The sequence below is a fragment of the Camelus ferus genome, chromosome 17 (assembly GCF_009834535.1).
Source record: "Camelus ferus isolate YT-003-E chromosome 17, BCGSAC_Cfer_1.0, whole genome shotgun sequence".
In the NCBI taxonomy this organism is placed as follows: Eukaryota; Metazoa; Chordata; class Mammalia; order Artiodactyla; family Camelidae; genus Camelus; species Camelus ferus.
This window is the reverse complement of record NC_045712.1, coordinates 21,916,856-21,944,502: the sequence shown is the minus strand read 5'-3', so window position 1 is coordinate 21,944,502 and position 27,647 is coordinate 21,916,856. Positions and strand designations below refer to the sequence as shown.

At 41.3% G+C, this 27,647-nt stretch overlaps 1 protein-coding gene across 1 annotated transcript in view; it reads left to right on the top strand.

Moving 5' to 3' along the window:
• CACNA2D3 (calcium voltage-gated channel auxiliary subunit alpha2delta 3) overlaps positions 1-27,647 on the top strand; it is a 776,419-nt gene that overhangs the window by 346,554 nt on the left and 402,218 nt on the right. Inside the window, exons 6-9 of the mRNA XM_032458250.1 lie at positions 6,140-6,271; positions 13,356-13,416; positions 13,503-13,653; positions 24,708-24,782. Of these exons, the coding sequence (XP_032314141.1) occupies positions 6,140-6,271; positions 13,356-13,416; positions 13,503-13,653; positions 24,708-24,782 (419 nt within the window). The remainder of the gene's footprint in view (positions 1-6,139; positions 6,272-13,355; positions 13,417-13,502; positions 13,654-24,707; positions 24,783-27,647) is intronic.

The following is a 27,647-nucleotide window of genomic DNA, read 5'->3' as shown; positions in this document are numbered from 1 at the left end:
TTGATAATTACCATCAAAAGTATTCATTATTTAATCTATTATCTATTTGGAATAAACGAAAGAGATGTCATTTGCTTGCTGACATGGGAGACATGAAACCTCTCCAGCCATTATCCTCTTGAATCCGGTCCAACATGTGGTGCTGCAGAAAACTGTGTAGACTCAGTGACCCCAGCAGCCCTTGTGTAGTTGTAATTTTATAGCCAGGAGACACATACCTTCGGAGACCTTCAGGAAAGCCCAAGATCCATCCTCCAGCTTATTCTAGGAAGGAAATAAATACCTTCTTCACAAGGACCATACTTCAGAAGCCCAGATGAACGTGAATTCGTTCGTGATTTTGGGTAACAGTAGTTTGTGATTCCATAGTAGCCTATAATTATTCATGTATAATCAGATTCTCTAGAAGTGGACCCATATTTTGTGGTAGAAAATGGCAGGTTTCAATTAATACAGTGCTGCTAATTCACTGGAGAATAAATGATACTGAGAAAAAAGATGAAGGGAGTATCAGGTAACTTTGAGGTCCGGAGAGGAAACTCAAATACTAAGGCATCCATAAAGATCCTGATTGCTTGAAGGATGTATCCTGGAAAAAGGAAGTAGTCTCTGCTGGCTATAGATTTCAGAAGAGAAATTTGATTTTGGAACCATGAATAAAAGTGTGATGGGCTTTGGCACTGGTGGAACACAGATTATCTGTTAGAAAATGTGTGCTTGGCAGGAAACTTTGCCTATCTGCTAAAATCCTCACCGTGGCCTGTCCACCTTTTCAGCCCCATACTGTACCTCTCCCTCTTGCTTACAGGGCCTCAGCAACACTCGTGGCTTTGTTGTTCCCCAAGACATTCATTTCTTCCCAGCTCCTGACTTTTGAACTTGTTCCCTTTGCCTGGATAACTTTTGCTGGCCAAGGGGGTTTTAAGCTGACACCTTCTTAACATTCAGGTCCCTCCTCAAAGAGATCGACTTTGACCACCCAATTTGAATAACTGCCCTCCTCCCAACCAACAACATAGTGGTAAGTCTCAGGCCTACCATCCCTTTTAATTTTCTTCATCACACCCACTTTTGTTTGGAATTCTCATTTCTTTTCCATTGTTTCCTCTGCTCAGACTGAAATGTCAGCTTTATGGTCTGACACTGCTGAATGCCTGAATAGTAGGTGCTCAATAGATATTCATTGAATGAACAAAATGAATGAGAGTCATTGAGAGTGCCTGGCGCTGATAATTTGAAGAAGAGAGAAAGATGTAGGTAGAGCCTGGATGGTCCTAGGAGAGCTGGACTGCCCTGGGTGGAGGGTTGGGGGCTCAATACAGAGCTGCAACTAGTGATGTACTCGCTGACAGTTAGGGAGCCCTCCTGCTGCTGGGTGCCTGTGTGCCTTGTATCACCAGCTTTTAAGGGTGGGCTGCTTTCATTTGCCTTCTACAGATGGAGACACTGGGACTTAGGGAAGTTAAGTGGACAAGTCCAAGGCCATTAGCTAACAAGTGCTGAGTGAGTTCTCAAACCTGGGATTCCGACTCAGTGACTGCACTGTCAAGGTGCTTCCCAGAGGTACACTGCAAAGAGCAGGGATGCAAGTTAGGAGTCTTCTTGGAACTCTATTTGTTTATTTGCTAAAACATGGAGTAAATAATGGCCAGTATTTATGGAGCATTTTGTATTTGCCAGTTGCTGGGCTAAGTGCTCTGTATACATTAATTTGCTTGAGACTGATTGTCTCAGGTTGGACGCAAGAGGGTGGAACTTATGACTGAAATGCGATGGCTACTTATTCAGGGAAATAGAACTAAAAGGAAATGTGCATGAGTATGTATAAGGGGGAGTGTGCAGAAAGAGCATTGCCCATCTGTAACATCAGGCAGCCTCCTCTTAAGCACAGGTGAAAGCAATGATTTGGGTGGAAATAAAAAAGGAAACTACAAACGTGATTTTTTGATGAATTATATGATACATTATAAAGACAGAGCAGGGATGTGTGAGTGCTTTTAAGATACAAATTGCAAATTGATCAGAAAGGTGGTCTGGGACTCTTACTCCCTGAACATCTGCTAGTAGTCTGTTTTACTGCAAGCTGAACATCTGATAAATTTTTGATGGGCATCGAAGGTAATTTAATTTCTCACAAGGTAGAAGAAACAGGAGGCGGAACTATTATTCCTGGACTTGATGTTGACCAATATGAATCATAAGTTGATGCAGAATGGATGGGAACATTGGGTAAAAAGACCATGTTATGTAGAGTTCACTTTATTGTGCAGAGAAGGCTAGGCATGGACACTGGACATTAGGAAATGATTTTAATCCAGTTTGGTGCATTACAGGTAGGACCCATTGAAAGAGTTTAGGAAGAATTGTAAGCTCATAAAATTGTAATGCAGACGTGAGAATCTAAATTGTTCCCGAAAGAAGAAATGGGAGAAGGCCTTTAAATATCCTTCATTAGGAAAAGACATGCACCTGTTAAACTCAGACTTTAAAAACAGTACATTACAAACCATGGAATATGGGTATATTGTGTAGGAGATAATTAAGAGAGTATGAGTATATGTAGTGGATTGAATAGTGGCTTCCAAAGGGTATGTCCAATTCCTAACCTCCAGTAAATCTTGCAAATTTGACCTTATTTGGAAATAGGGTCTTTGTAGATATAATTAAGATAAAGATTTTGAGATTAGGTCATCTTGAGTTTATAGTGGACCCCAAATCCAGTCACTGATTTCCTTAAAGAAAAAGAGAGAGGGAGATTTGACACAGGGACACACAGAGGCCAAGTGAAGATGGAGGCAGAAATTGGAGTGATGTGTTTATTATAAGGCAAGAAACATCAAGGGTTGCTGGCAACCACCAGAAGCTAAGAGAGAGGACTGGAATAGATTCTCCTTCAGAGCCTCCAGAAGGATCCAATCTTGCTAACACCTTGATTTTGGACTTCTGTCCTCTGGAATACATTTCTTTTCTTTTAAGCATCCCTGCCCCCCAGTTTGTAGTAATTTCTTACAGCAGCCACAGGAAGCTGATACAATCCATTAAGCCCCATAGAATAGGGTTAGAGGTGAAAGTGAAAATTCAGATTAATCTAAGACTCTTGAAGAACCTTGATTGAAGCACAGGGGGCTTTTAAACAAATTTTGAAAGAAAACACAAACAAAGAAAATGATAAGCCTTCTACTTAGGAGGATGGTGTCACTTTCAAAAGTGGCCGTAAGTAAGCAAATCAGTTTAACAGCCATAGAGGGAGCATCAGGCCTTAGCTAGTCCATGCTCCAGTGTAATGTTTCCTTCCTCCTCAGTAGACAGTGTAAGGAGCTGGGGACTTGGGTACTCGGGGTACAATGGGCAGCACTGACCCTTTGAGCTACTTCATTTTTGCTCTGTGTAAAGAAATGCTGTTGGGAAAAAAATTTTTTAACTTAAGTCTTTTTTTTTAACCTAAATATTTAGATAAAGGCCCCACTTAACAATGTCACCATTTTCCTGAGTTTTTTTTTCCCCATCTCTTTTATTACTTGACTACAACAATAGACAGCAATTCAAGACTTTCCCTTCTATTAAAATTACTTGCTAAGCAGGGTTGTGAAAGCAATACACTGTGATGATTTCACAAGCCAGAGGAAGTATTATTTCAAATACTTGATCAAATAGGTGTGTGTAACACAGCTCCCATTTTAACTTGACCATATTTTTTTTACTGATTCTACTTTGCTTGTTCACCATACCCTGGGAAAACTGAAGCCCCCTTTTCTTGAAAAGGCATAATTTCAGAGCAAGATGTGGTGTACAAATGAAGTGGATGAAATTATCCTCAGGCACTATAATTCTTTTTTGCATTTCCAAAAATGCTCATGGTTCCTGGAAGGAGGGAGCAATCTTAGGTTTCTAGGGCTACCTGGAGACATGGGCAGCCTTTTATTACCCCACGAAGAAACCATGCTCAAGAAAAAAGAATTATCTAACTGGAAACTGCTGGACTTCTTAACATGTCGAGACAGAGCTAGTGAAATGGAATTTTTGCTTCTTATTGTGGGAGGTTTTTAAAATTGAGGTCATTGATGGAGGAGGCAGGAACCATGGATTTTTTTCAGTCATTTTTGTATTTGCACCTTTGTGGACTAATTTAAGTGGCTTTCATAGCAAGCAGTGAATCACAGTAATTATTGTCAAGCTTGGACTGGAACAATAAAGGATTCCATTTTCCAGGATTGTGAGGATAAACTCTTACTCAAAATTGCTTGGAGGGAAAAAGTGAATTGATCATTTTCATTCTCCCAGCCTATGATATGGTTTTTTATAGTTTACAAGAGTTGAAGCATTTACCCTTGAGATGAGAGTTAGAATTCCAATAGCCTGTTGAATCTGGGTGAGTGGTCTGAAAGAATAAGACAGGCTGGGGGTAAGACAGCATGACAAGGAACCATGTCTGCCCACTGGGTCAGGTGCCCTTTTGTGGGCTCTGTCTCGTACCTCTGCACCTTGGGCGCAACCAGCTGGCAAAGAACAGGCAGCTAGGAAGGAGGAGTGGTAAGCACCAGTGCCAAAGTGAGTTTCCTTGCAGTGTATCTAATATATGTAAACATTTTTAGAGTTGCTCTGCTCGTTGGCGTACTGTGGGACTAGAAGACTGGACTAATGGAATCTGTTCCCATCCCCTGTCTGTATAATATGGAGGAATCTTTGGAATGAGGACACCACAGTGGGATTGCTGTGACTCAAAGTCTGATAGGGAATTCTGGTGTGGGTGCTGGACTCCAGGGGAATGGATTAAGTCCATTAATGGCTTTGTGAATGCCTGTGGCCATTAATCTCTTCCTGTCAATGTGTTTGACCTGCCAAAGAGCCCAAACAGGTGGGCATTATTATCCCCATTTTACAAATAAGAAAACTACAAATCAGAGGCTTTGCCATTTACTAGTTGGGTATTTTAGGAAAGTGTTCCATTTCCGCTTGTGTAGCATGGAGGACAACATGGATCTGCTTTGGAGGGCTGTGGTGGGGGTGATAGGAGCGAAGATGAACACAGTGTCTGCCTTGCAGGAAAGAATTAGCAAAGGTTTCTCCTCCTCCTCGTCCTAATTATGAACATGCTCATCCTGTCATCATTCTTTCCCTCATCATGCTGGGACTGGACAATTATCTCCTTTCTTAGAACAAAATTTTGTTTAATGTTGTGTCATTTTGAACGCAAATCTTCCGAGGTTGAAAAATAAAGTGGACAGTTACAGAGCATCCCCAGTGATCTACCTTCCTTTGACCAGTACACAATTAATACTTGTTTATTTTCTGTCTTTGTCTTTGCCCTTAACTCTCATCTGTGGACAAAAGGCGAGAGGTTTTCTTTGGGCTGCCAAGGGTGAGGAAAAGAGATTTGCTCATGGCTTCACAGGGCAGAAGAGTAGATAGTTGTCTGGAATTGGAGAACAACCTTTGTTGTATTCATTAATCCATCTATCCATCCATCTATCCATTCTTCCATCCATCTCTTTGTCCATCCATACATTTTTGGAGTTTCTGCCATGTGCTGGTCAAAGGGGTACAGCAGGAGATGGCTCCTGCCCTTATGGAGCTCACAATATGCTGAAAAAAAGAAGTAGAGAGATTTAGTTACGTATTTTTTACTTATTTACTTTTTTTATTTAAAAAATAAGTAAATCTATTTACTTATTTTTTTACTTTACTAAAAAAATTACTTTTTTAAAAGCAAACTTTTAAACTCAGAGGTGGAGAGAATTGGAAGGAGCTGTTTTGGCTGAGGTGATTGCCATGACAGAAAACATATTTTTCCTGTTTATAATGCTGAGTTCTGACTTAGGAGGCAAAAAGTGGAAAAGAATGCTAAAAAGGTCTCTCTTTGCTTTCTCAAGAACTATGTGCTCTGCCAGATTGAAAGTTCCTTTCAAGGAAGAAGCCATCAGTAGAGGCTCCTGGGTGGCTTGGAGGGATCAGGTAGGATGGAGAAGCCCTAATGTATGGAATTCCCAGGAGCTAAACATTTCGGGAGCTACAGATTTCTTCACAGCTTCCTGCAGGATGGGCTCCATTCTGATATCTGCTAACTGTGTGGGATGCTAACTGGGGTTCTGTTTCACTTTGGTTTCTAACATTCTTCTTCTCTCTTTCTCTTTGTTTTCAGACCCAGCGATTGTCAACGGAGTCTACTGGTCTGAATCCCTAAACAAAGTTTTTGTAGATAACTTTGATCGTGACCCGAGTCTCATATGGCAGTACTTTGGAAGTGCAAAGGGCTTTTTTAGGCAGTATCCAGGTGAGTATCCCTATATTGAGAATTATGATTCAAATTACTGATCCTGTGGTATTTTCCTTTAGGGTTCAGGGTTAGAAATTTTTTTCTGTCCCTTAGGAGAAAATGAAAGATTAAGTTCAAATCTATTAAATCTTTTGTCAAGATATAGGACAGAAATGGCAATGTGGTGTCTGCCCACGCATGCACACACGCATAAGGCATTTGGACCTGCCTGTGTTTTCAGCATCTTTCTCAATAGAGTAATTCTTAGATCTGCCACCAAAAGTGAGGAATTGGAATGTGAAACGTACTATATTCAATCTTTCTGGACAAGAGATTGCTTTTATTACTATTACTGTTATTATTGTTGTTGTTATTATTACCAGGGAAAGGAGCGAGCCATAATTGGCTGAGTTAAATTCTGACTGAAAGATGTAAGAAATGGAAAATTTGAACTTACAGTTCCCTACTCCGAGCTGACTACCCCTGGAGGAAGACATTGAAATGGCCAAAGTACTACTGATGTTCAGGGCCACCAAGAACACCCTCAAACGGGTGTATTTGTCAGAGTTTGTCTATCATGACTTTGGAACAGGTGTTCTTTTTAGGGCCTTCCCAGGCCTCTGCTTTGCAATAGGATTTTAATTCTGGCTTGGTTTGAATTTTAATTAAAAAAGGAAGTTTTAATTTTCCTTACAAGTTGTGAAAAGAGGACTCAAGGCTGCAATTGTGCCAGCATCACAGCTGTAGAAATTAACAAGCTCAACCTAAAAGAAGAAAAAAATGCCCTGCATAATCTTGAAGCAATTAAGTGGAGTCTTTTATGTTTTCATTAAGTAAGGCTAGGCACCTGATGTCTTCCCACTTTGAGGCGCAGAGACTGCCAGCCTCCGCCTTCAGGAGCTGTTTGTCCTGCACACAGCATCTGTGCCCCGAGACTTGCCTGCCGAGTGCCTGCTTTGCCAGATTATTCAACATTTCCCGAGAGCTGTGTTCAGCAGGGCATGCATGGTTCCTCCTGCAGCTCACAGAAATTTAAACAATAAGCATCCTGTTAAAGATAACATTATAATAATCAGTGGTCAATTAAAGTTCCAGTGTCGCCAAATTGCAATCTGTTTTGATACATTCAACAGAGAGTAAATTTAATGCAGATGTTGTGAAAATAGAGCATGGTAGGGGGGCTGATCCAACAAGGAAGCCACAAGGATGTCTTATCACGTGGCATTTGGATGAAGGTGGAGAGAATAAGAAGAAATTGGAGATCGTCTTTTGTCTCCACTAGCAGGAAGTCTTCAAATTAAATCTGAAATTTTAAAATTTGATAATAGAGACATATTAGTCATCTCAGGCTGCCATAACAAAATACCAGAGACTAGGTTCTTTAAACAAAAGACATATTTTTCTCATAGTTCTAGAGGTTGGGAAGACCAGGATCAAGGTGCTAGCAGATCTGGTTCCTGGTGAGACCCCTCTTTCTGTCTTGCTGCCTTCTCCCTGTGTCCTCACATGTGAGAGAGGAAACTCTGGTGTTTCCTACTCTTCCTGAAAGGGCACTGACCCCCTCATGGAGGCTCTACCCTCGTGACCTCATCTAAATCTAATTGCCTCCTAAAGGCCCCTTGTATGTAATAGGAGTGATTAATTTATGTACAAGATTTTTATCAGTCATAGCAGTTGACTCAGAAATGCTTACAGTTCTTTTATGACACTTGTGGCAGAATTTGGACTTTGTAAATTTTGGCATATTTTATATATTAATAGACAAGGATCACAGTCCTCCAAAGGGATTTCACTGCCCTGATAAGTGTCATGTGCTCTCTCAGTGCTTGGTTCTGAACAGAGAGTACACTTCTTGTCTTCTGGACTTAAAATGATTATTAGAAGAGGAATCCATGGGCTTTTTTTGCTAGGATTCTTTTTCTTTCTGGATGCTTCTTTCCACATTTAGAGTGGTACAATAGTATGAATCAGTGATAAGGGTACATGTCCTTAAGCAGAAAGGAGGTTCCTTTATTCTTACATAAGTATGTACAGAGTTCTTGCTTTGTTCTAAGCACTGTGTGAGGCCCTGAGGATAAAACGGAGAGCTAAACAGAAGAGGTCTCTGCTCTCATGAAACTCCCTCTTGTGAGGAAATGCATTCATCAGAGATTTTAGTTGCAAGTGACAGGAACCCAGTTCGAACCAGCTCCAGTTTATTGGCTCATGTAACTTGAAACCTAGATAGTATGCTGTTTCAAGACACAGCTAGATTCTGGTAATCAGCATTGTCATTTGGATTTTGAGTCTTTCTTCCATCTCTCTTATCTCCTCCTTTTTTCATTCTTCTCCCATGATTTCTGTGCCATAGGAAGGTGAAACCTGGTTCACAGCTACAGCCACGAGGATGGAGACAGAGGGCTAAGTAGGGAGCTCTCTGCAAGTAAGGGCTCATACATGCTATTGGCTAGTAATCCATCAAGTGTGGGTTCTGTGCACAGCATTACTTTGTCTCATCAGGCTCAGGTTTAGCAACGGATAAAGTGAAGTTGATATTGGAGTTCTCTTCCTTGGTCAGCTCAACAGGACCACTCCAATAAAAATGATCATGGAAAACCATAGTTTGTAATTCTCATAATGACTCTCATTACGTTCTCATTTATCATGGTGAAAGGTTTCTCAAGAGATTGTTAAGGAAGATGGCATTTGGTTGAATTAAGAAGCTTTTTTTTCTTTCGAGGAATGCGTAACCAGTGTCTCAGGATATACTTTGAAGCCAAATTTGACTACTAACTCAGCTCATGTTAGAAGCTAGCATTTTATTCTAGACCAGCTATTTTAAATCTAAAGTTATATTGGAAGATACTTATTTAAATTTTAGATCATGGGCCAAGTAAAAACATATTTTTTTGAAGAAGGAATTGGGCAGAAACTATCCAGTGAGGGCTAAACCAACATCTGCTACCTCTTGATTTTCCTTCCTTTCTTTCCACATCTTTCTGGACTTTTTGCTCTCAAATAGGGAAGAGAAGTCACATGTTGCAATGGGATAGTTAGTGTTTGTTCAAGTGGTGGTTTGTGGAGATGGCTTGGGTATCATTGGCAGTGCCAGGGAAGTTTTATGAAAAATAGTTTGCACTAAGGAGAGAAGAGAAGCAGTGGACAAAGACCCTTTGTTGAGGAGGAGATCTCAAAATGGGAGGTTGGAGCCAAGCAGAAATAAATGCAGAGGGCAAAAAGATATTTGGATTTTTATCATGCCATTTGTTGTAATCCTTCATAGTCCTGTTAGACAATCTTAAACTTCTTTGCCACATGGGATTATATTGGCAGTGTGTGGCTTGAACCTTCAGATGATGCTGAGTTGGGCTCTGCTCTTTTGGCCCTCTCTTCATTTTCATGTGCTAAAGAGACTGACTATGAAAACATATGTTGTCTTAGATGAAATTAATTTCCCTCCAATATTAGTTTATAATGCCTTTGGGAGATAAACAATAGGAGATTGGAATATTACACAATATTTTACATTTAATAAGATTTGAGCATTTGAATCTGCAATAGAGATTTTGACATTATTTTCAGTTTCACATATGGGTATACTGAATGTTTTAGGGACCCTGGCCTGTGAAAGCTGAGGAAGGTAGGCCAGCCATCACTGATGTAGGTTGTGAAGCCTGGATGGCCACAGAGAGAAGCTGAATGGCACTGCCATCTGCTGCTGAACAGCCCTGATCCTTTTATCTCGAGACTCCATGCCCCAGCCAGCCTGGGTGGGGTCCCATTAGGCATAAATGGCACTTCCAGAAATTATATGTCTCCTGGGGGTGCTTCCTGGTTAAGTGACAATTCCCTGGATCTCAAAGATTTAAGATGAATCAACTATTAATTCTCTGGGATTTGAAATTACTTGAACATTTTCAAAATATCTGTGTGTACATAAAGTTTTATGCTAAAATGTTGAGATATCCTAGGAGAGTACTGCCTGGGACAGTGTTTCCTGACATTTTCCCCCCAAAACATTTTGTTTTGAGATTCTTGGGAAGGGAAGGGCTCAGTAGTCAAATTAGTTTGGTAAATGCTGCCTCTGCTGCCCCAGATGGAGAGACTTAAGATGTACTTAAGCAGATTAAAGGCCCTCAGCTGTTCCTCCCAAGGCATAGAAACCAGTTTTACTTTTATTCACTTAACTCATGCTAATATCCAGTAAACTTCTCATGGAACCTCCTTATGGAAATGCTTGTGTAAGGAAGAGAATGGTGGCATGGAATTTGGGAGATCAAGTCCTAATCCTAATTAGAAATGTTGGGAAAATCCGTTGAGCTGTGAGAGCCTTGGTGTCCCTGCTATGAAGATTTTGGGTGCAGTGACAGGTGTGGGTAAAATGACCCTTCAGGGCCCATCCAGCCTGACTTTGATTCAAGGTGCGAACTTTATTGTTACACCACGGCAGCCGTGCCTAGAACTATCTTGAGGTACTGGCTTCATCCCCACTTAGTGTGTACCTCCTGTCCTGACCAGGAAGGGCATGGGCCTTATGGTTCCTGCTGCCATCCAAGTTCCTTTCCCCAGCATAGACATCCTCTCTGCACCACCACACCAGCCTTCTTTCAGTTCCTTGAACTTGACATGCTTTGCTCAAACCTTGGCAGACAAGATTCTCTCTGCCTGGGGGTAATCTTCTTGACCCTGTGGCCACCCTTCACTTTTATTTTACAAGTCCTCCCATTATGTAGTGAGTTTAATGTCCCTCCAAATTCATGTCCACCTGGACCTTCAGAATGTGACCTTACTTGGAAATAGGATCTTTGCAGATCTAATTAAGTTGGGATGAGATCATACTGGATTAGGATTAAATCCAATGTGACTGGTTTCTTTATTAGAAGAGAGGACACACAGACACAGAGGGAAGACAGCCATGAGAGGACGAAGGATGAAATTGGAGTGATGCAGCTACAAGTCAAGGAACCCTAAGCATCGCCGGGAGCCACCAGAAGCTAAGAAGAGGCAAGGAAGAATTCTTCCCTAGAGCCTTTAGAGGGAGCATAGCCCTGCTGACACCTTGATTTTGACGTTTATCCCCCAGGACTTAATTTGTAGGACTTTGTTACATCAGCCCTAGAAAACTAATATATCAGCATTCTGCTCTCAGCTTAAAATGGTGCCTGTTTCACATTAGGGATTAAGATTACCTTTTATGCAGTAACATAGCCTTAGGTATTTCTCCTTCACAGTATCTATGGTGCTCATGATTTCTCATCAAGTGTCAGCTTCCCTGTTAGACTTGAGGCTTCTTGAGGGCAGGCTGGGGCCAGGTCCATACTTTTTAGTCATTTACTATCAACTGGCAGGGTGCTTGAAAATTGTGACTAGTAGGCAAAATGTTCAGGGGTTATCCTATCTGCTTCACTTTCCCTCTGGAATTGTATCATATATAGGTTTTCCAGCAGACTAATTTCTTATCAACTTTTCAGAAAGCATCAAATTTCATCAGTGTCTGGGAGGAATTATAAGCCTATTTGCAGGAAAGGGATCTCAATCCAAAAGGACAGTATTGAGTGTCATTAATTCCTTCCTCCTAGACCTTGGCTTAAATGTTGGGACAGTAGACAGAACTGAACATTTGCTCCTCCCAGTGGAACACACAGTGATGAGGCTGTGATGGAGGGAGAATGGCAGGGTAGAGATCGGGTGGAGGATGATCAGATATAGTCGTGGTCTAAGAACACTCAACACAATTCAATTCAAGAAACATCCACTGAATATTTATCATGGGTCAACACATTAAAAAAAATTCTCTTTATTTGGACTCAAACCAATTCTTTTGTGGAATTACACATTGGAACATTACCTAGCCTCACAATGGATATAATTTCACTATGTGTCAAGACTGCCATTCTAGCTGTACTTAGCTTTATACAAATGCAGTATGTCTGATGTTTTTAAAATTAATCACATTCTTCTCCTTTAGTGTACAGTTTCATGTCAGTTGTATTTTATCTTCATTACCTAATAACCTTCAATTGGCAGGGGGTTCTTATACTTCTGTTTTTTAATATGTTTCAGGGAACCTTTAAATTGACTCTATTTGCAGGTGGGAAATGTAGGTACAAGGAAGACAGAACAAAGTGACTCTTTGGTTTACAAACTGCCATTTTATGGTTATCTCTGTAATAATTTAGGAATGTTATCCTAAGCACATTGGCCCAGTGTGGTCCAGAGAGCTGGCTGTTATTAATTGTAAAGGAGAATTTCAGTGCTTCCATCAGGATTTTCTCCTGTGAAAATAATTTTTCTGTTTTTATTTTCTTAACTCCAAAATCTGTGTTTCAAACCCTCCATCCCTGAGCAGCACTCATTGAAAACAGTGATTTTTCTGTCTTATTTTTAGGCAGCAAACACTTTTCTTTTTAAATAAAGGTTTACTCCTAAAAACTAAGTTGTAAATAGAGAATGTCAACCTTGGACATTATCCTGACCAGTCTGCAAGCCATGAGAATAAGGATGTTGGATCCCATTTACACAAGGGGAAAACTCTTAGGCTTCAAAGCCTGAAATTCAGACTTTATTATGAAGCATAATTAGGGCCATTTTACTTCATTTTGGCCAGGCCAAAACTCTTGATTTTAAAAACAGGAGTGAGGAGAGAACAGACTTGTATATATTCTGAGATGGAAACATATTGAATGGTTTCTACCCTCCATGCTCTAGACATTACTGACCTGGGTCCAAGGACAGGGCCTCACTCTACCCAAAGATCTATGAATGATGTTGCCAGATCCATCAACTTGCAGAACAGTGAGAAATGACCTTGGCTAACTTTATCATTAGTCATAGGAAGGGGCTGGAGTCATATCCTTTCTTGATGGACAGCGAATTACTAAAGATGTCACCACTCTCTAGCAGGTCTTGGAACAACTGAGCTAGGGCTGTGTTTGCTATGGCATTCCAGCCCTAAAGCACCTTCCCAAAGCTGGTGATGGAGCATGTGATGAGCCCCAGGGTTGGTCTTTGCATGTGATTTTTCACTCTGTCCATTCAATCAGCAAAGCAGAGCAGCCTTTAAATGCTATGGATAAATATTTGAAGTTTATCTGGGTTTCTTATAACTCCATTTTTCTTCTAGGGATTAAATGGGAACCAGATGAGAATGGAGTCATTGCCTTTGACTGCAGGAACCGAAAATGGTAGGAAATGGTCAAACCTCAGTTATTTTTCCAAGGAGAAAACTTGCAGAGAGGATTCGTTTTTACTTAATTTTCCTCTGACCTAGGTACATCCAGGCAGCGACTTCTCCGAAAGACGTGGTTATTTTAGTTGATGTGAGTGGCAGCATGAAAGGGCTCCGTCTGACGATTGCAAAGCAAACGGTCTCGTCTATTTTGGATACGCTGGGGGATGATGACTTCTTCAACATAATTGCTGTGAGTGCAGCTGTTTTGTGCTTTCTCTGCGCTTAGAGTTCATTTGATCTTTCAGCAGCAAGCAGTTAGCATTCTTATTGCTTTTGTGTACACAGCATTAGATGCCCCAGGCTGAGGACCCATTAGTCCCATGTGAATTCACTGAGTCATGGTATTCGAGGGCTTTCGGAGACTATGGGAAAGCAGTTGAGCACATTTCTTCTCCTCACCTAGCGTATAGGCACTCTCATCAGGAGGAGTAGCACCAGATACAGTTTTCCTGGGAAACCAACCTTCTCAGAACCTTGGAGAATTAGACCTAGCATGATTTTCCTTTAACTGCTAGATTTTCTCACATGGAAATTAACTTTAAGTTAGATTAGTCTGATGACAAGATAGTAATAGTAATTATGATGACACAACAACAGAAATCTAGAGAACAGTTTAAGGCTCATGGAGCACTTTATCTCAGCTTCAGAAACAGAAGTGGCATTTATTAAGTGCCAACTGTGTGCCATTTGCTTACTCTTCGAATTTACATTACCTTCATTCCTCACAGCAGCTCTAGAGGGTAGGGGATGGTTTTGGCATTTTCTCAAGTGAAACCTGAGGGATTGAGCATGTCAGTGACTTGGCAGAGGTCACAGAGCTGGGAGGTGGAAGATCTGGGAACCAAACTTGGCCAGTGACATGCTGCCTGGGCAGGACCACTGATTCAGGACTCCATCTCCAGTTCTTTATCCTTTCCTTCTTAATTCTCTGGTATTAGCCTCATCTCATCCCTTATTTCTCTCCTACTCTTTTACAAAGATGATAGTCACAATAAGCCTGGTTCTTTCCTTGAATAGTTAGGTAGGTGCTACTGCATGGTGCTCACCTGTGCTTTACTATATCACCTCTATCTGGGACATGAAGTGGCTGCAGTAGGCAGTGAAGGCAATGTGGTAAGAGGGACAGAGCTTGGGCTTCAGAGTTGAGACTTAGTTTTGAAACCTAGTTTGGCCGCATACAATGGCATGTATTGGGATGAACTGCTTGAGTCTGCGCATCAGCCAGCAGCTGTGAATTGTGTGCAGTCACATCACCCTCAGGGCCCCTGTCAGGGGGCCAGTGGTAGGATATGAAAGCAGGGATGCTATTTGAAGAGTGACCAGCACGGACAGGCTCTAAGAATGCTGTTGCTGTGTCTGCATGGCCTCTCCGGGCCCTGAGCAGTGTGTGTCATCATGGGACCCTATTTCCAGGCAGCCTTCTACATGGGCATGACACCTACTTTTAGTCACTGGGCAGAGGGCATGGGTGTCAAAATGACACTGGTCTTGCAGAGGAGATTGCTTGATTAGTGTCCTGACTGCTTCTGATGAGACTGGGAGCAAAAAGGCATGACAGCAGGGCACCATGATTTATAGCTTCAGATTTTAAAAAGACCTAAAAAGGAAGGGGAAAAGAAAGAGAATAATAAATTCCTGAAAACAGAGGTTGTTTATTCATTGAACTATCCCCGGTGCCTAGGACAGTACCTGGCAAATAGTACTTTAAATCCTTGTTGAATGAGTAACACTGGCAGCTGCTTTCTATAGAGCGCCACTGCCAAGTGTCCCATGTCAGTGATCTCATTTGGTCTTCACCTTGGCTCTTTACCATGTGGTATGGAGACATTGGCACCAGGAGGAGGTAGACACTACTGACTTGAGGTCATACAGCTAGAGAAAGTGGCACAGTGAGGACTCAGAAACTGTTCAGGTTTCCCTTGTCCTGTATCCTGAGCAGAAGTGAAGAAAACAGTTGAGCCACTCAGCCATCTTACTGTGAAACTGTGTGGCCTCGGGCACAGCTATTTGAAGGAGATTTTCAGATAGAAATATAGATTTCCAAATCAAGAGAAAAGTTAACTTTAGTTACCAGTCTTATTGTGAATATGCAAATATAGCTTGATCCCCACACATCCTGAAGCATTTACAGATAAGAAGCAGCTCATTTGGGACTATCTTTCTTATTAATCTTTAATTACTCATTACAGAAGTATCAGAAATTTGCATAATAAGAAGAGCTAACTAATTACATTGTGAATCCTTTATCAGGCAGGATTTATTGTTCTGTTAACAAAACCAATCGATTGAAATAATCTCTGTTAAGTTCATTAAGATATACAAACAGTGTCAACTCAATAATGAAGAGAGGGTGATTAAGATAATTAAAAGTAGACATGCCAGTTGTTATAGAACAGTTAAGGAAAAAAGTATTTTTTAACCCCAAATTGGCCCTTTATATAAAGAAACCCATTAGAGGGCCCATTAACCCTCACTGTACATCTGTTTGTTAGCTTTCAACATAAATGATCAGCTTCAAGACTATTTATATAATTATTTCAAAAACTAGAAAGATACTCTGAACTTTTTAATTTGAAGCCTCTGTATTAAAATCATGAACTCTATTCTCTTAATGGGTAAGGGTATAGATCAAATATGTTTGTGAATTTGTATTAAAAGCCCGAGGTCATAAAAGGAACCACTAATTAGTGGTAACTTTTACACATTGATTCTTTTAATATAGGCAACATATGTAACAATTTTAAACAATTCAGAAATGTTCCCATTCCCTTTCCATTTGGCACATATCCTTCCAAATTTTTCTGTATATATGAACACATGTTTTTCCCCACAAAAATAGAATTCTATTTTACAGAATATTCAGCACTTGCTTCTATACTAGTATCAAGTGTATCTGAAGAACAAAGCATTCCATTCCCTATAGTTGGTGTTAATTTTTTAACCAGTCCCCCTTTGCTGGACATTATGCTGATACTAATCTCTTCTACTCAAGAGTGCTACAATGAATGGACTCATGCATATATTTTTGCAGGGTAAGGTGTGCTTCTATTGAATAAAATCTAGAAGTGAAATTGCTACACCAAAAGGTATGCATGAGGTTAGGTATTATCAGAATGTCCACTAAATACGGTTTAATAGTTACACATTTAGAATCTGTATTAGTCAGCTCCATCTGCCATAACAAAATACCACAGATTAGGTGGCTTAAATAACAGATATTTGTTTTCTCTCAGTTCTAGAGGCTAGAAAGTCTAAGGTCAAGGTCTGGCAGGGCTTGGTTTCTGGTGAGGATTCTCTTTCTTGCTTGCACACAGCCACCTTCTTGCTGTGTGTTCAATGGCATTTTCTCTGTGTGCTCATGCAGGTAGAAAGAGAAAGAGAACAAACTCTCTCACGTCTCCTCTTATCAGGGTACAGTCTTATCATGAGAGCCCCACCTTCATAACTTCACCTAACCCTAATTACCTCCCAAAGGTCCATCTCCAAATATCACCACATTGGATGGTAGGGCTTCAACAAATGGATTTATGGAGGTGATGCAAACATTCAGGGCAATATTTTGAGAGTCCTCAATAGTAGATTTGTAATTGATAAATCTTTATTTGTGTTTTCTTCAATCATCTCTTCAAACCCTAAGTGTGTTTCACCTGTTTTGCCGTGCCAAATTATGTTGTTGGGTTTTTCCTCCCATCTCCTCCTATTCCCACAGTGGCAAAATTGCTCTAGTAATACGGTGTATGTTTTTCCTCTCTGTTTAAAATGGTCACTTACCTCTGTCTAGAGGGGTCCCCACTGCAGGCTCTTGGAAGTGCAGGGAGCTGGAATATTTGGAATTCCATCCAGTATGCTCTGCAAATCTGTTTGAGTGCATTGTTCTTGTTGGATGGATTCCATTTACGGGAGGACATTATCATTTCACCCTTCATTACACTGTCAGCTTTCTCTTGCTTGCTAGGTAGATGTTTGAGGAGACATTTTAGTGTTTTAGAGAGAAAGTAAAGAATACCATCTTTATTTTCAATGTTGGAAGCCCTTGTGCATTGTAGGTTTTTTTGTTTGTACAAATCTAATTCATCATTGCCATTTGATTTTCAGTGCCATATGGGGAAGGGAGGAAGGAGATTTAAGTAGTGGAAAAGGCTTTCCTTGCCCATTCCAGCCATTTTTGCATATTTACATGGTTGTATTAAGTTCATTGCTAAGTACATCTTATATATTATACAGAAGATTTTCCAATCCAGATCTTTCTAGAGAATAAACATGAGAAGATAATATTAAAAATTGTTTTAGTTTCCATGGGCAGGGTATTGCAAAATCTAAGACCGATGAACTAAATGATTGAATTATGAAAGGATAGTTGAAATATGAGAGTGATTTTGTGCAGTTGAAGTTAAAATTTAAGGTCAAACCACTGGTGCATGAGGAGAGATGTCTCTGACAAAGGAATAGCCATATTTTTCTGATTCACTTTGAAGTCTATAATTCCAAGCCATGCATTAAATTAACAATATTATCATAAAAATGAGGGTGCTAATTCTGTTCCATGCTGAAATTTGAAAAATGATTTTACGGAAGCCTAAGCCATGCATTAAATGAACACAGTATTGACTGGGCTGATATTGTTAAATCAGTTTAAATGCCCCCTGTAGCCCGTGTTTGTGCAGAGTTGAATAAAGAAGAGCATCGTTTGTTAGTTCAACCCAGAACTTTCTGGTGCCCTGGTTTTAATTTGCAGAATTTTCTTTAGAACCATTTCTCCAGTGCTTTTCCTGCTGTGGATTTTCCCTTTAAAGTAATCGATTCCGTATTAAAAATATAAGGATGGTATTTTCTTTTGGTGCTCATTTGTTCTGTACTGCTAATTATGTCCAGTCGTGTTTCAAATTACACAAGAATCTTTTGTAATGCAAAAGATCCCCAGGATGCCTCGTGTCGGTGAAAATATTGTGAGTTCATCTGCTTCATTACATAATCCCTACACATTTTCATTCTAAAGGTTATTTAATCAAAAGTGCACCAATAAAACCATAAAATATTTAATGGAGTTCCAGCAATTCTACATAAGCTTCTTGCATTATATGAGCATGTCAGCATTTCAGTTCTATTGGTTTTTCATGGAAATTAGGATTCTCTAAAATGTACCTGTTTACTTCCTTTACCTTTTGTTTATTATCTGTTTTTTGAAGAGGATAGAGATTCTCATCATACTATTTTCTTTATTGTTTTGTCTTTGTGTCAACTATTTTTTTGTCTTGGCTTTGTTCCTAGTCTTTTCCATGTAGTTTTGCCTTTCATTTCTTTGTTCTAGTTGTTTATTCATTCAGCAAATACTATTGAGTGTAAAGAATTAAGTAATGGGGCTGCTTTTATAAATAAAGAAGACAGGTTGTCTTCCTGCATGGACTTTGAGGTTTTGTGTATGTGTGTTGGATGTGGACGCAACCAGGAAACGGGTGCTCACAGTAAAGTGTGGACAGTGCAGTCTCAGAGAGAGTCAGTGGGGGAGGCTGTGGGGGAGGCTGGGACAGCACAGAGCAGAGGCATGCAGCCAACTGGGGGCTCAGTGATGGCTTCTTGGAAGAAGTGATGATGAAATGAGCACTTTAAGAGAGGTGGTCGTTAGCCAGATGTATGCAATGTGGTAGGGCAGGAAAAAGGAGAATGAACAATTGAGGAAAGTACTGTTTTTCAGGTGGTAGTACATCCTCTCCAACCCACCGGAAGTACAGGCTTGGTTGGATTGACCGAAAGGAAATCAGAGTCTGGACATACTGGAGTAGGGGTGAATGTGGGAGGCAGAGAAAGCAGGTGAGTGGGGTAATGAGTAAAAGAGTGATGGAGACTGGATTGAGAGTGTTAGTCAAGTAAGTCTGCTCAACCACATAGAGGAACTGGGACATTCCCTGGAGGCAGTGGAAGACATGGAGGGAGTCTCAGTGGCAGGATGATGTGTTCACAGGTTCCCTAAAGTCTCTCTCTTCTTAATGAGGTCTTCCTTCATTCTCTTTTATAGACAACTGATGATCTTCTTCTGTTAGGCCTGAAGGCTGCATCGCTTTCACTAATCAACTTCAGCTTCCAATATTAAGCAGGGTTCAGAATTCCCAGCATCATCCAGAGCCCCACAGTCAGCTGTCCTTGGCTCTCCAGTTTCTGGGCTGAGTTTTACCGGAAACAGTGTGTGACACAATTCTACCTCGATGCCAAAGCTTGCATGAATCTTAGTCTGTGAGCCCAGCCCATTAGTTCTTCATTTTTAGATCCTTCTCTCAAAAGTTCTGACCATTCGTTGAATTTAAACTTAAAACTTGTCTTTCCTCTTTTAGATCATCATTAAAAATCCCATTGAGGATTTTACTGTGTTTTTAAAATGCAAGATGTTGGGAATGCTTCCAGAGATTTGGCAAAAGGAAGGAAAAGGCAGATGGTGTTGTGTCCCTTGCTGTCAGAGAGTAGAGTTTGGTGGTTGGCATGCATGAAGACAGTAGCCTAACATGTGAAGATCATGGGTTTCCCTTGAACCTGATTGTTTGTTTGTTTGTTTGTTTTTGTTTTTTTTGAATGGGGACCCTTGTAGCATTACAGATAAGCAGTTTTTATCATGAAAAGGAAAAGCAGACATCGTCTTCAGACATAATGAACATATTCTTTTACTAAAAAAAGCAAGAAAAAGTGGTACATGTTCATGCCACAGTGATGATCATGTGCAAATTTAGCCAGTGTTTTATGTTCCTGGTACATAGCAGATGCTTAGTTAATATTCGGTGAGCAAACAAAGGAACAAAGGTTTCATGGCATATACATTCCTGGGAAGAGATTTGGCAGTAGGTTGGCTGCACTGTCTGCGTTGGCCCCCAGTCTGCCAAAGACTCAGGTCACTGGGAGGGTTCAGAGTGTGGCACAGGGTAGGGTAGTGTGCAGCCACGCAATGCAATAGTTTCTGTCCTGGGTATTTAGAGTCACGTGTGCCTACTGGAGTAACACTTCTCTACAGTGAATGGGAATGCAGAGTCTGTGCTCTCTGCAGAAGATTGGAGCATGTGAGCCCTGTTTCTAAGAGTGCCATCATCCCACCATCCCCTTCCTACTTAGCAAGTACCAGCTCTAATGGAGGATACATTTGTCAGTCTTTCTCTCTGTGTACCACACATCATACCCACATATGTATTTTCTTTTCTTCCCTGTGAAGTGCACCCACACACTTTCTTTCTCTTTCTTACATGTGGGCTCTGTGTTGACTGTTTACTGAACTATTTCATTTCATCCTTACAGTGAGTTCATGAGAGAGATGCAGTTATAATCCCCATCTCCACAACATGAATACTGATGCTCAAAGAGCAGAGATGCTTTGGCCAAGATCAACCAGCTAGTGTGTGTCAGAGCTGGGATTTGAACCCACCTATCTGCCCCAGTTGCTTTAGCTCTACTGCCCCACCCTTGTGTGGATCAGAGGAGGAAAGTGAACCAGACAGGAGAAAGGAAGAAGGAAGCTGTCAGTGACTGAGGCCCTGAGTCTGTGTGGAAGCTTCTAAGCTCTTTAAGAGGTACACATTCTTTGTCCTTTTCCTCACCACATGGTTGGTGGGCTGACTGGACTAAATCTAGGGCTGCTGGGTTCTCTCCTATCCTGCTAAGAGACTCTTCCCATTTCCCAGAAACTTGCAGGAAGGGCTAAACACTTTGGGGAGAGTGGAGGGTGGTTGAGTGCCTCCCTGGGGTTCACTCCTGGTATTGGGAGGGAGCAAAAGCAAATGGTAGAAGAAAACTGCATCTGGCTATTGATGATATGCATTGCATCCTTTTCTGTTAGACTGTTGATATCTAATTATTTAAATACGGATGGAGAGTTGAAGAAGATCACTGTATCTTAGACTAGATCTTAGGTTGTAAATTGACTTGGCCATCTCACATCATTGTTTCACAAAGTAGAAATCTAGGGGACATCCATTAAAATGCAAAAACTGAAAGGTTTCCAAATGGAGAGTTGCTGAGAATTTGGAAGCAGTTCCACAGGCAGGGTGCCCTTGATGTCCCCCTGGGAAGGAACTCTGGGAGCATGCACAGCCCGTGGGCCTCCTTGGCACAGCTGCCTGGTGTGCACCATTCCCTCACACAGACGGCTGAGCCCTGCTCCCTTTGGTGATACAGACCAGATTGCTCAGCATAGCTTTGTCCTGATGCAGTCAAGGGAAATTAGTTAACTGCAAGCTTGGATGATGCCACTAACAAGCTGGCGGGGGTTCAGAAGAGCAGATTCCTCCACTGTGGCCATGGCTCACACAGCGACGGTGAGCATGGTTTTGATTACTGCATATGTTCCTCCCTGATGAGGGCAAGAACTTCTTGGTCTTTACTTTTAAGCCACCTCTACAGTCCCCTACATGTATAGGCCTTTACATTAGCAAAATAGTTTCAGGTATTTTGCCTCATTGGGTCCTCACAAGGGTCCCTGGAGGGTAAACAGAAGATGAATTAGCAATTCTTATGTATAGAAATCTGCAATCAGAGAGGTTTAGTGACCTCCCCAAGGTCACACAGTGAGTGTATGGCAGAGGTGGTACTTGGGCTTAAGTTTCCTGACTCCCACCCCAGACTACAGAACTTGTATTAGGCAGAATGTAGATAAATTTTAAAAATTTACCTGAAAAAATGGAGTTGAAAAGTTTTGGGCTGCAAGTTATAGAAGAACAGACTAAAAGCTGCTCCAGTATCTAGCTTGGAGGAGGGCAGCTGCTATTTTGGTACAGTGGTTCAACAGTGTCATCAAGGACCCATACTGGCTCCATCTTTCTGCTCTGTCTTCCTTGATCCTTGCTCACCATTCTTAATCATGTTGCCTCATGGTTGCAAAAGGGCTGCTGCAGCTCTGCAATAGCATCCCAAGAGGGAAGGATGGCAGTGGATGTAGAAGAGTTTTCCTTCAATGGTAAGAAAAAAATTTCATTGAAACTGCCCAGGAAACTATCCCTTATGTCACTGGCTGGGGATGGGTCACTTGACCCCATAGCCTGCAAAACAGGCTATGAAAGCATGTGCCTAGCAGAGGGAAACCAGATAGCTGTGATTGGCTAAGACTGATTATGCTTCAGGAATAAAAGGAATTAGGCTATAAGAATGGGCATATTATCACCCTGAACCAAATCAGTCAATGAGGGAGGTGGAGGAGAGGGAAAATGGCTGTATTTTTTTTTTCCCCCAGCAACTTCTGGTGTCAGTTCTATATGGACTGAGAATTTTGGAGAAGCTCTTCTTCAGATTAGGCTGTGCAGTTGCTTCCTGAATTCTGAGATGACATTCCATATGTTGACTTAAATTTGCACTCCCATTTGTCAACAGCTGATTTCAGAACTGCATAAATACATATTTTCTCCATGGTTTGTCTAGCTCCAAGACCACTGAACTATAATTTTTCAGATGCTTTTGTATGACTAAAAACAAAGATTGAAGAGGGTGCAAAAGTCAGAATGATTGGAAATATAATCTAGGGGGCCAGAGAGGAGAAACTGGGGGCTCTGAGGTCCTGAGGTCAGTGGCTTGGAGGTCATACTGCTTGGGTGTGAATCTAGACTTCACCTTATGTATTCCCGGGTGACTTTGGGCAAGTTGATCCTCTGTACTCTGCCTCTGTTTCCCCATCTGTAAAGGGGGAGTAACTGGAAGTACTTACCACATGAGGTTGAGATATCCAGTGAATGAAGTCTAGCCTGTGTCTAGATGAAGGAGATGCTCACTAACGGTTAGTTGTGGATGTTAGTGTCATCACTACCCCTACATGCTACTAAGCATCTCAGCAGGTGAAACCTGATGCATCTCAGTCATTGTTGCAGGAGCTGCTGGTCTGGTCCTCTTCAGTCTGTCCCTGTAGTGTGTCCAGAGTATTTGTCCCAAGCTGATCTTTTTATTTCACACACTTCTCTGCTCATAGCCCTCCATGCTTCTTACAGCTTAAAGTCCAGACTCCTTAGCCAGACTTTGGTCTAGAGCTGGGCTTATGAGAGATGGTTCTGGTCCTTCCCTCTAGAGCTCTGGGATGGGCCTTTGGTCCCTGAAGTGGAAATACCACAACACTTTCATTGAACATACTGTTCTTGGGCACCTACTTATGGGCTCAGCCCTGTTCTTGTCATAGGGAACACACTGAGGAACCAGACATGGACTCTAATGATGTAGTCCTGCCTTGTGGCGAGGGATCCAGGCACAAGGCATTATAAATTGGGAGTAGACAGGAGAGGAGCCTTTCTTGTGACAGAGACTGCTTCCCAGAGTAGGCAGGAATGAGTTGGCCCAGAGACTGAACAGGAATCAGCTGGGAGATTCTATAGCGAGGGCTCCAGGCAGAAGGCCCAGTGGTAGAAGCCCTGAAGGAAAAGATGAGCCATCCCAGAGGACAGGAAGGGAATTAAGGCTGGTCGGTGCTAAGTTTATGGGGAGGGCTAATGAGTAAACATGCTAGAAAAGTCAATAGGGCCAAATGTCTAGAGCCCTGTCAATACCTGGGAAAGTTCATCTGCAGAGCAATAGGGAGTTCTGAATGGTGTTGACAACAGTGGGTATGATTAGATTTGTGTTTTGGAAGGTCCCAGTCTAGCTACAGTGCAGAGAACTGGGCTTGATGAAAGAAATGAAGATAAGAACACTCACATTTCCTCTTCCCAGCTTTGGACAAAAACAAAGGGTCATAATCTGGGTATTCTGGCATCAAAAATGATGGGAAGGCTGGCATTGCCGTACGTGGAAGGTGATGTCACTGTGTGTGGACAGTGCTGTGACCAACACCTGCACAGCCCCACAAAGAGGGAACATCAAGGCCTTTCCTTTCCAACATTCTGTCCCCTCACTCACATGTGACCCAAACGTGGGTGCCTTGGTTCTGTGAAACCAAGGACAGGCGCTGGAGCCATATCCACCCAAGTGTGGGATGCTCTTTAGATCTCACTTATATCATACACTGCCCAGGGAACCCCCGTGTTTGGAGCTACCCAGGAAGGATTATCAGTTAACTATATACACCTTGAACACTGCCATACACCAACATGTGCTCTGTAAGTTTCCCTCTCAAGAAAAGAATAAAGTGTGTCTTTGGCACTTAAGCATGATTTTGAATAGGGGCACCATTGAGAAAGTTACCTTATGTAAATGAATTGAGCCTGTGATTGTGCTGCTTTTTTGTTTTGGTGTGTGTATCCTTAAATTATCCCTTCAAATACTTAGTTGTTTCCTCTTGGCTGTTTCTTCCCTTTGCAGTATAACGAGGAGCTTCACTATGTAGAACCTTGCCTGAATGGAACGTTGGTGCAAGCCGACAGGACAAACAAGGAGGTAGGACCTGCCACTGAGTGGGTGCATCAGGGGTCATGGCACACCGTCTCCCTCACAGTGATCACTTACAATAATTCTGTCCTAGTTTTTAGAAACTCATCAAATGTACTGCCCTTTCATTGAGGGCTTTAGAACCCCAGTGTGTAGAACATTTATGAAGAGGCACAAATAAAATCACGGCAGTAAAATACTTATATTGAGTTCAGATGCTCACTAGTTCTGAAACAATTGCATTTATTTTCTTTTTCTTTTGCTCTAAGCACATCCTGTGCTGTGTTTTTCACCCATATGGACACCATTGAAAGAATATGACTCTTGCTGAGATTTCAAAGAAAATTGAACCCACTTGTTGTATCTCTTCTTGCACTTAATACTATTGCTTAAATAACTGTTGGGGTAACTTGACTCTGGGATTAGAAGGTAAGCTTTACAAGGATAGGGACAATGTCACTCTCTGCTGTATCCTCAATCCTCTGAGCATTGCCTGCTCCGTAAATATATTGCCTGGAACAAAAGAAAAATATGTTAACGGAGGAACTTAGGAAATGGTTACAAATTTCCCTTCCCTTTCCAATTCTAGGAAAATTTCCAGAATAGATTACTATAAAATAAATCCTGTTTCCCTTTGCATACCCTTAAGTCTGTTAATACAACCACCATAGCCACCATCAGTCACCCCTACAGGGCCAGGTGGCAGTTTAGGTTGAAGGTGTAGCTGTGGCTGCAACAGTATCACATCTCCTGGGACTCATAGCTGCCATTACTCATGTTGTTTTGTTGTGCATGCCATGTGGGCATTATAAAATAATACTCCTCCCCTGGAGAGCAGACCCCTATGATGTGGCTGAGGACAGTGGCCAAGGTAGGCTCTGTGACATGCTATACATGTGCTGGGGAGAACCTCCTGGCCCAAAGGGGCAGGGAGTGGCATTGGTGCTAACTTAGGTGCAGGTGGTAGAAGCACTTGGTTTGGGCACCTCTAAGAGAGTGAACAGAGGACTGGGAGAAATTCATTATAACTGGAACACAGAGTGAGAAGGAAAAATTATACTATCCAAGGTACAGATAATATCCAAGGTACAGCTTGAGAGGAAAGCAACACCATAATCAGTTTCACTTTTAGAAGAGAGAAACAAGTACATTGTAGTCCAAAGCCAATTCCCTACAATATCTAGGGAATGTTCATGGTCATTTTCTAGGCTAAGTTAGGGAAAAATAACTTAAACCTACAGCCAAATTTCTCTAGGGATTTCCCCTTTGTTTGGGCATAGCCTGAGTCTAGATTTCACCCACTTCTTAATTTTGTAGCATTGGAATATTTCCAAGGGCCCTAATAGATATCCAGTGGTGGTGCATACAACATTAAATAGAAAAGTTGCTTAAAATGATCAGGGCCTTCCTTTAAGTGGCTTCCTAAATGAACAAGGGCAGTGTGATATTTGGAGATAAGAAGTCTTATGAATGAAACAAATTGTTAGAGAAAGTGAGTTAAGAATTTATTTTAAATTGCCTTTGAATTTATGGATATTGAAGACTGAAGTAGTTTTTATTAAAATTAATCCAGACTTTTGATTCTTCCAATATGGAGTAGCCACATTTTAATCAAATCCCTCCCTTTACAACTGAAAAACCCTGGACATAACCCAACAAACAAGTATAGGAAGACTCCTGCCTAGACTGAATGACATCGAGGTGAGTTCCCTGGGTTTCTTATTGATTCCCATATGTTCCAAGTAGAGCACTCCAGAAGCTTCCTACCTGGGCCAACAATAGGCACAGACAAAACAAACAAACAAACTTCCAAGAAAAGCTCCTAGCCAAAGGACCAGGAAAAGGATGGCCTAACAACAAAAAGCCTTTGTGACAGTACCTTTCCTACTCCAGCCAAGCACCAATGGAACAACTATTAGACCAGCCTTCCATAGTTTTCTCAGGGCTAAATAGGAAGTTGGTCTTTCACACCATCTACACCCACTTTGCTCTTGTGCCACACCTCAGCAGAGAGACTGCCTGCTAAGAAAAGAGATTAAATAGGGCCCAGAGTCTCATAGTATGTAATTCAGAATGCCCAGAATGCAACGAAATATCCCCCTTGTCATCCCAAGAACCAGAAAAATCACAACATAATTAAAAAAACAATCAACAGAAGCCAATATTGACATGAATCAGATGTTGAAATTATTAAATTGTTTCAGCAAGCAATTAGGAATTCTCTTGAAATAAATGAAAAAAATATAAAATCTCAGCAAAGAAATAGAAGTTAAAAGAGCCAAGTGGAAATTACAGAACTGAAAAATACAGTTCCCAAAATAAAAAGCTCACTGGATCAACTCAGTAGTCGAGTGGAGATGACAGCAGATAGAATCACTAAACTTCAGGACAGCTCAATAGAAATCATCCAGCCTGAACAACAGGGAGAAAATAGATTGGAACAAAATGAACAGAGTCTCAGTGACATGTGGGACAACAAAAGGGCTAGCATTCATGTCATAAAAGTCTCAAGATGAGAGTGTTGTGTTTTTCTCACTGCTCCACTGACTGGCCATTCCCCCATCTCTCTCCTTCTCCTCAGGCCTCCCTATTGCCTGAGACACAACAATATTGAAATTAGTCCAGTGAATAAGCCTACAGTAGCTTCTAAGTATTCAAGTGAAAGGGAGAGTCACAAGTCTCTCAACCTAAGTCAAAAGCTAAAACATGACTAAGTTTAGTAAAGAAGACATGTCAAAAGCTGAGATAGGCCAGAACTAGGCATTTTGCACCAGTTAGCCATGTTGTGAATGTAAAGGAAGAGTTCTTGGAGGAAATTAAAAGTGCTACTCCAGTGAACATATGAATGTTGAAAAACTGAAACAGCCTTATTGC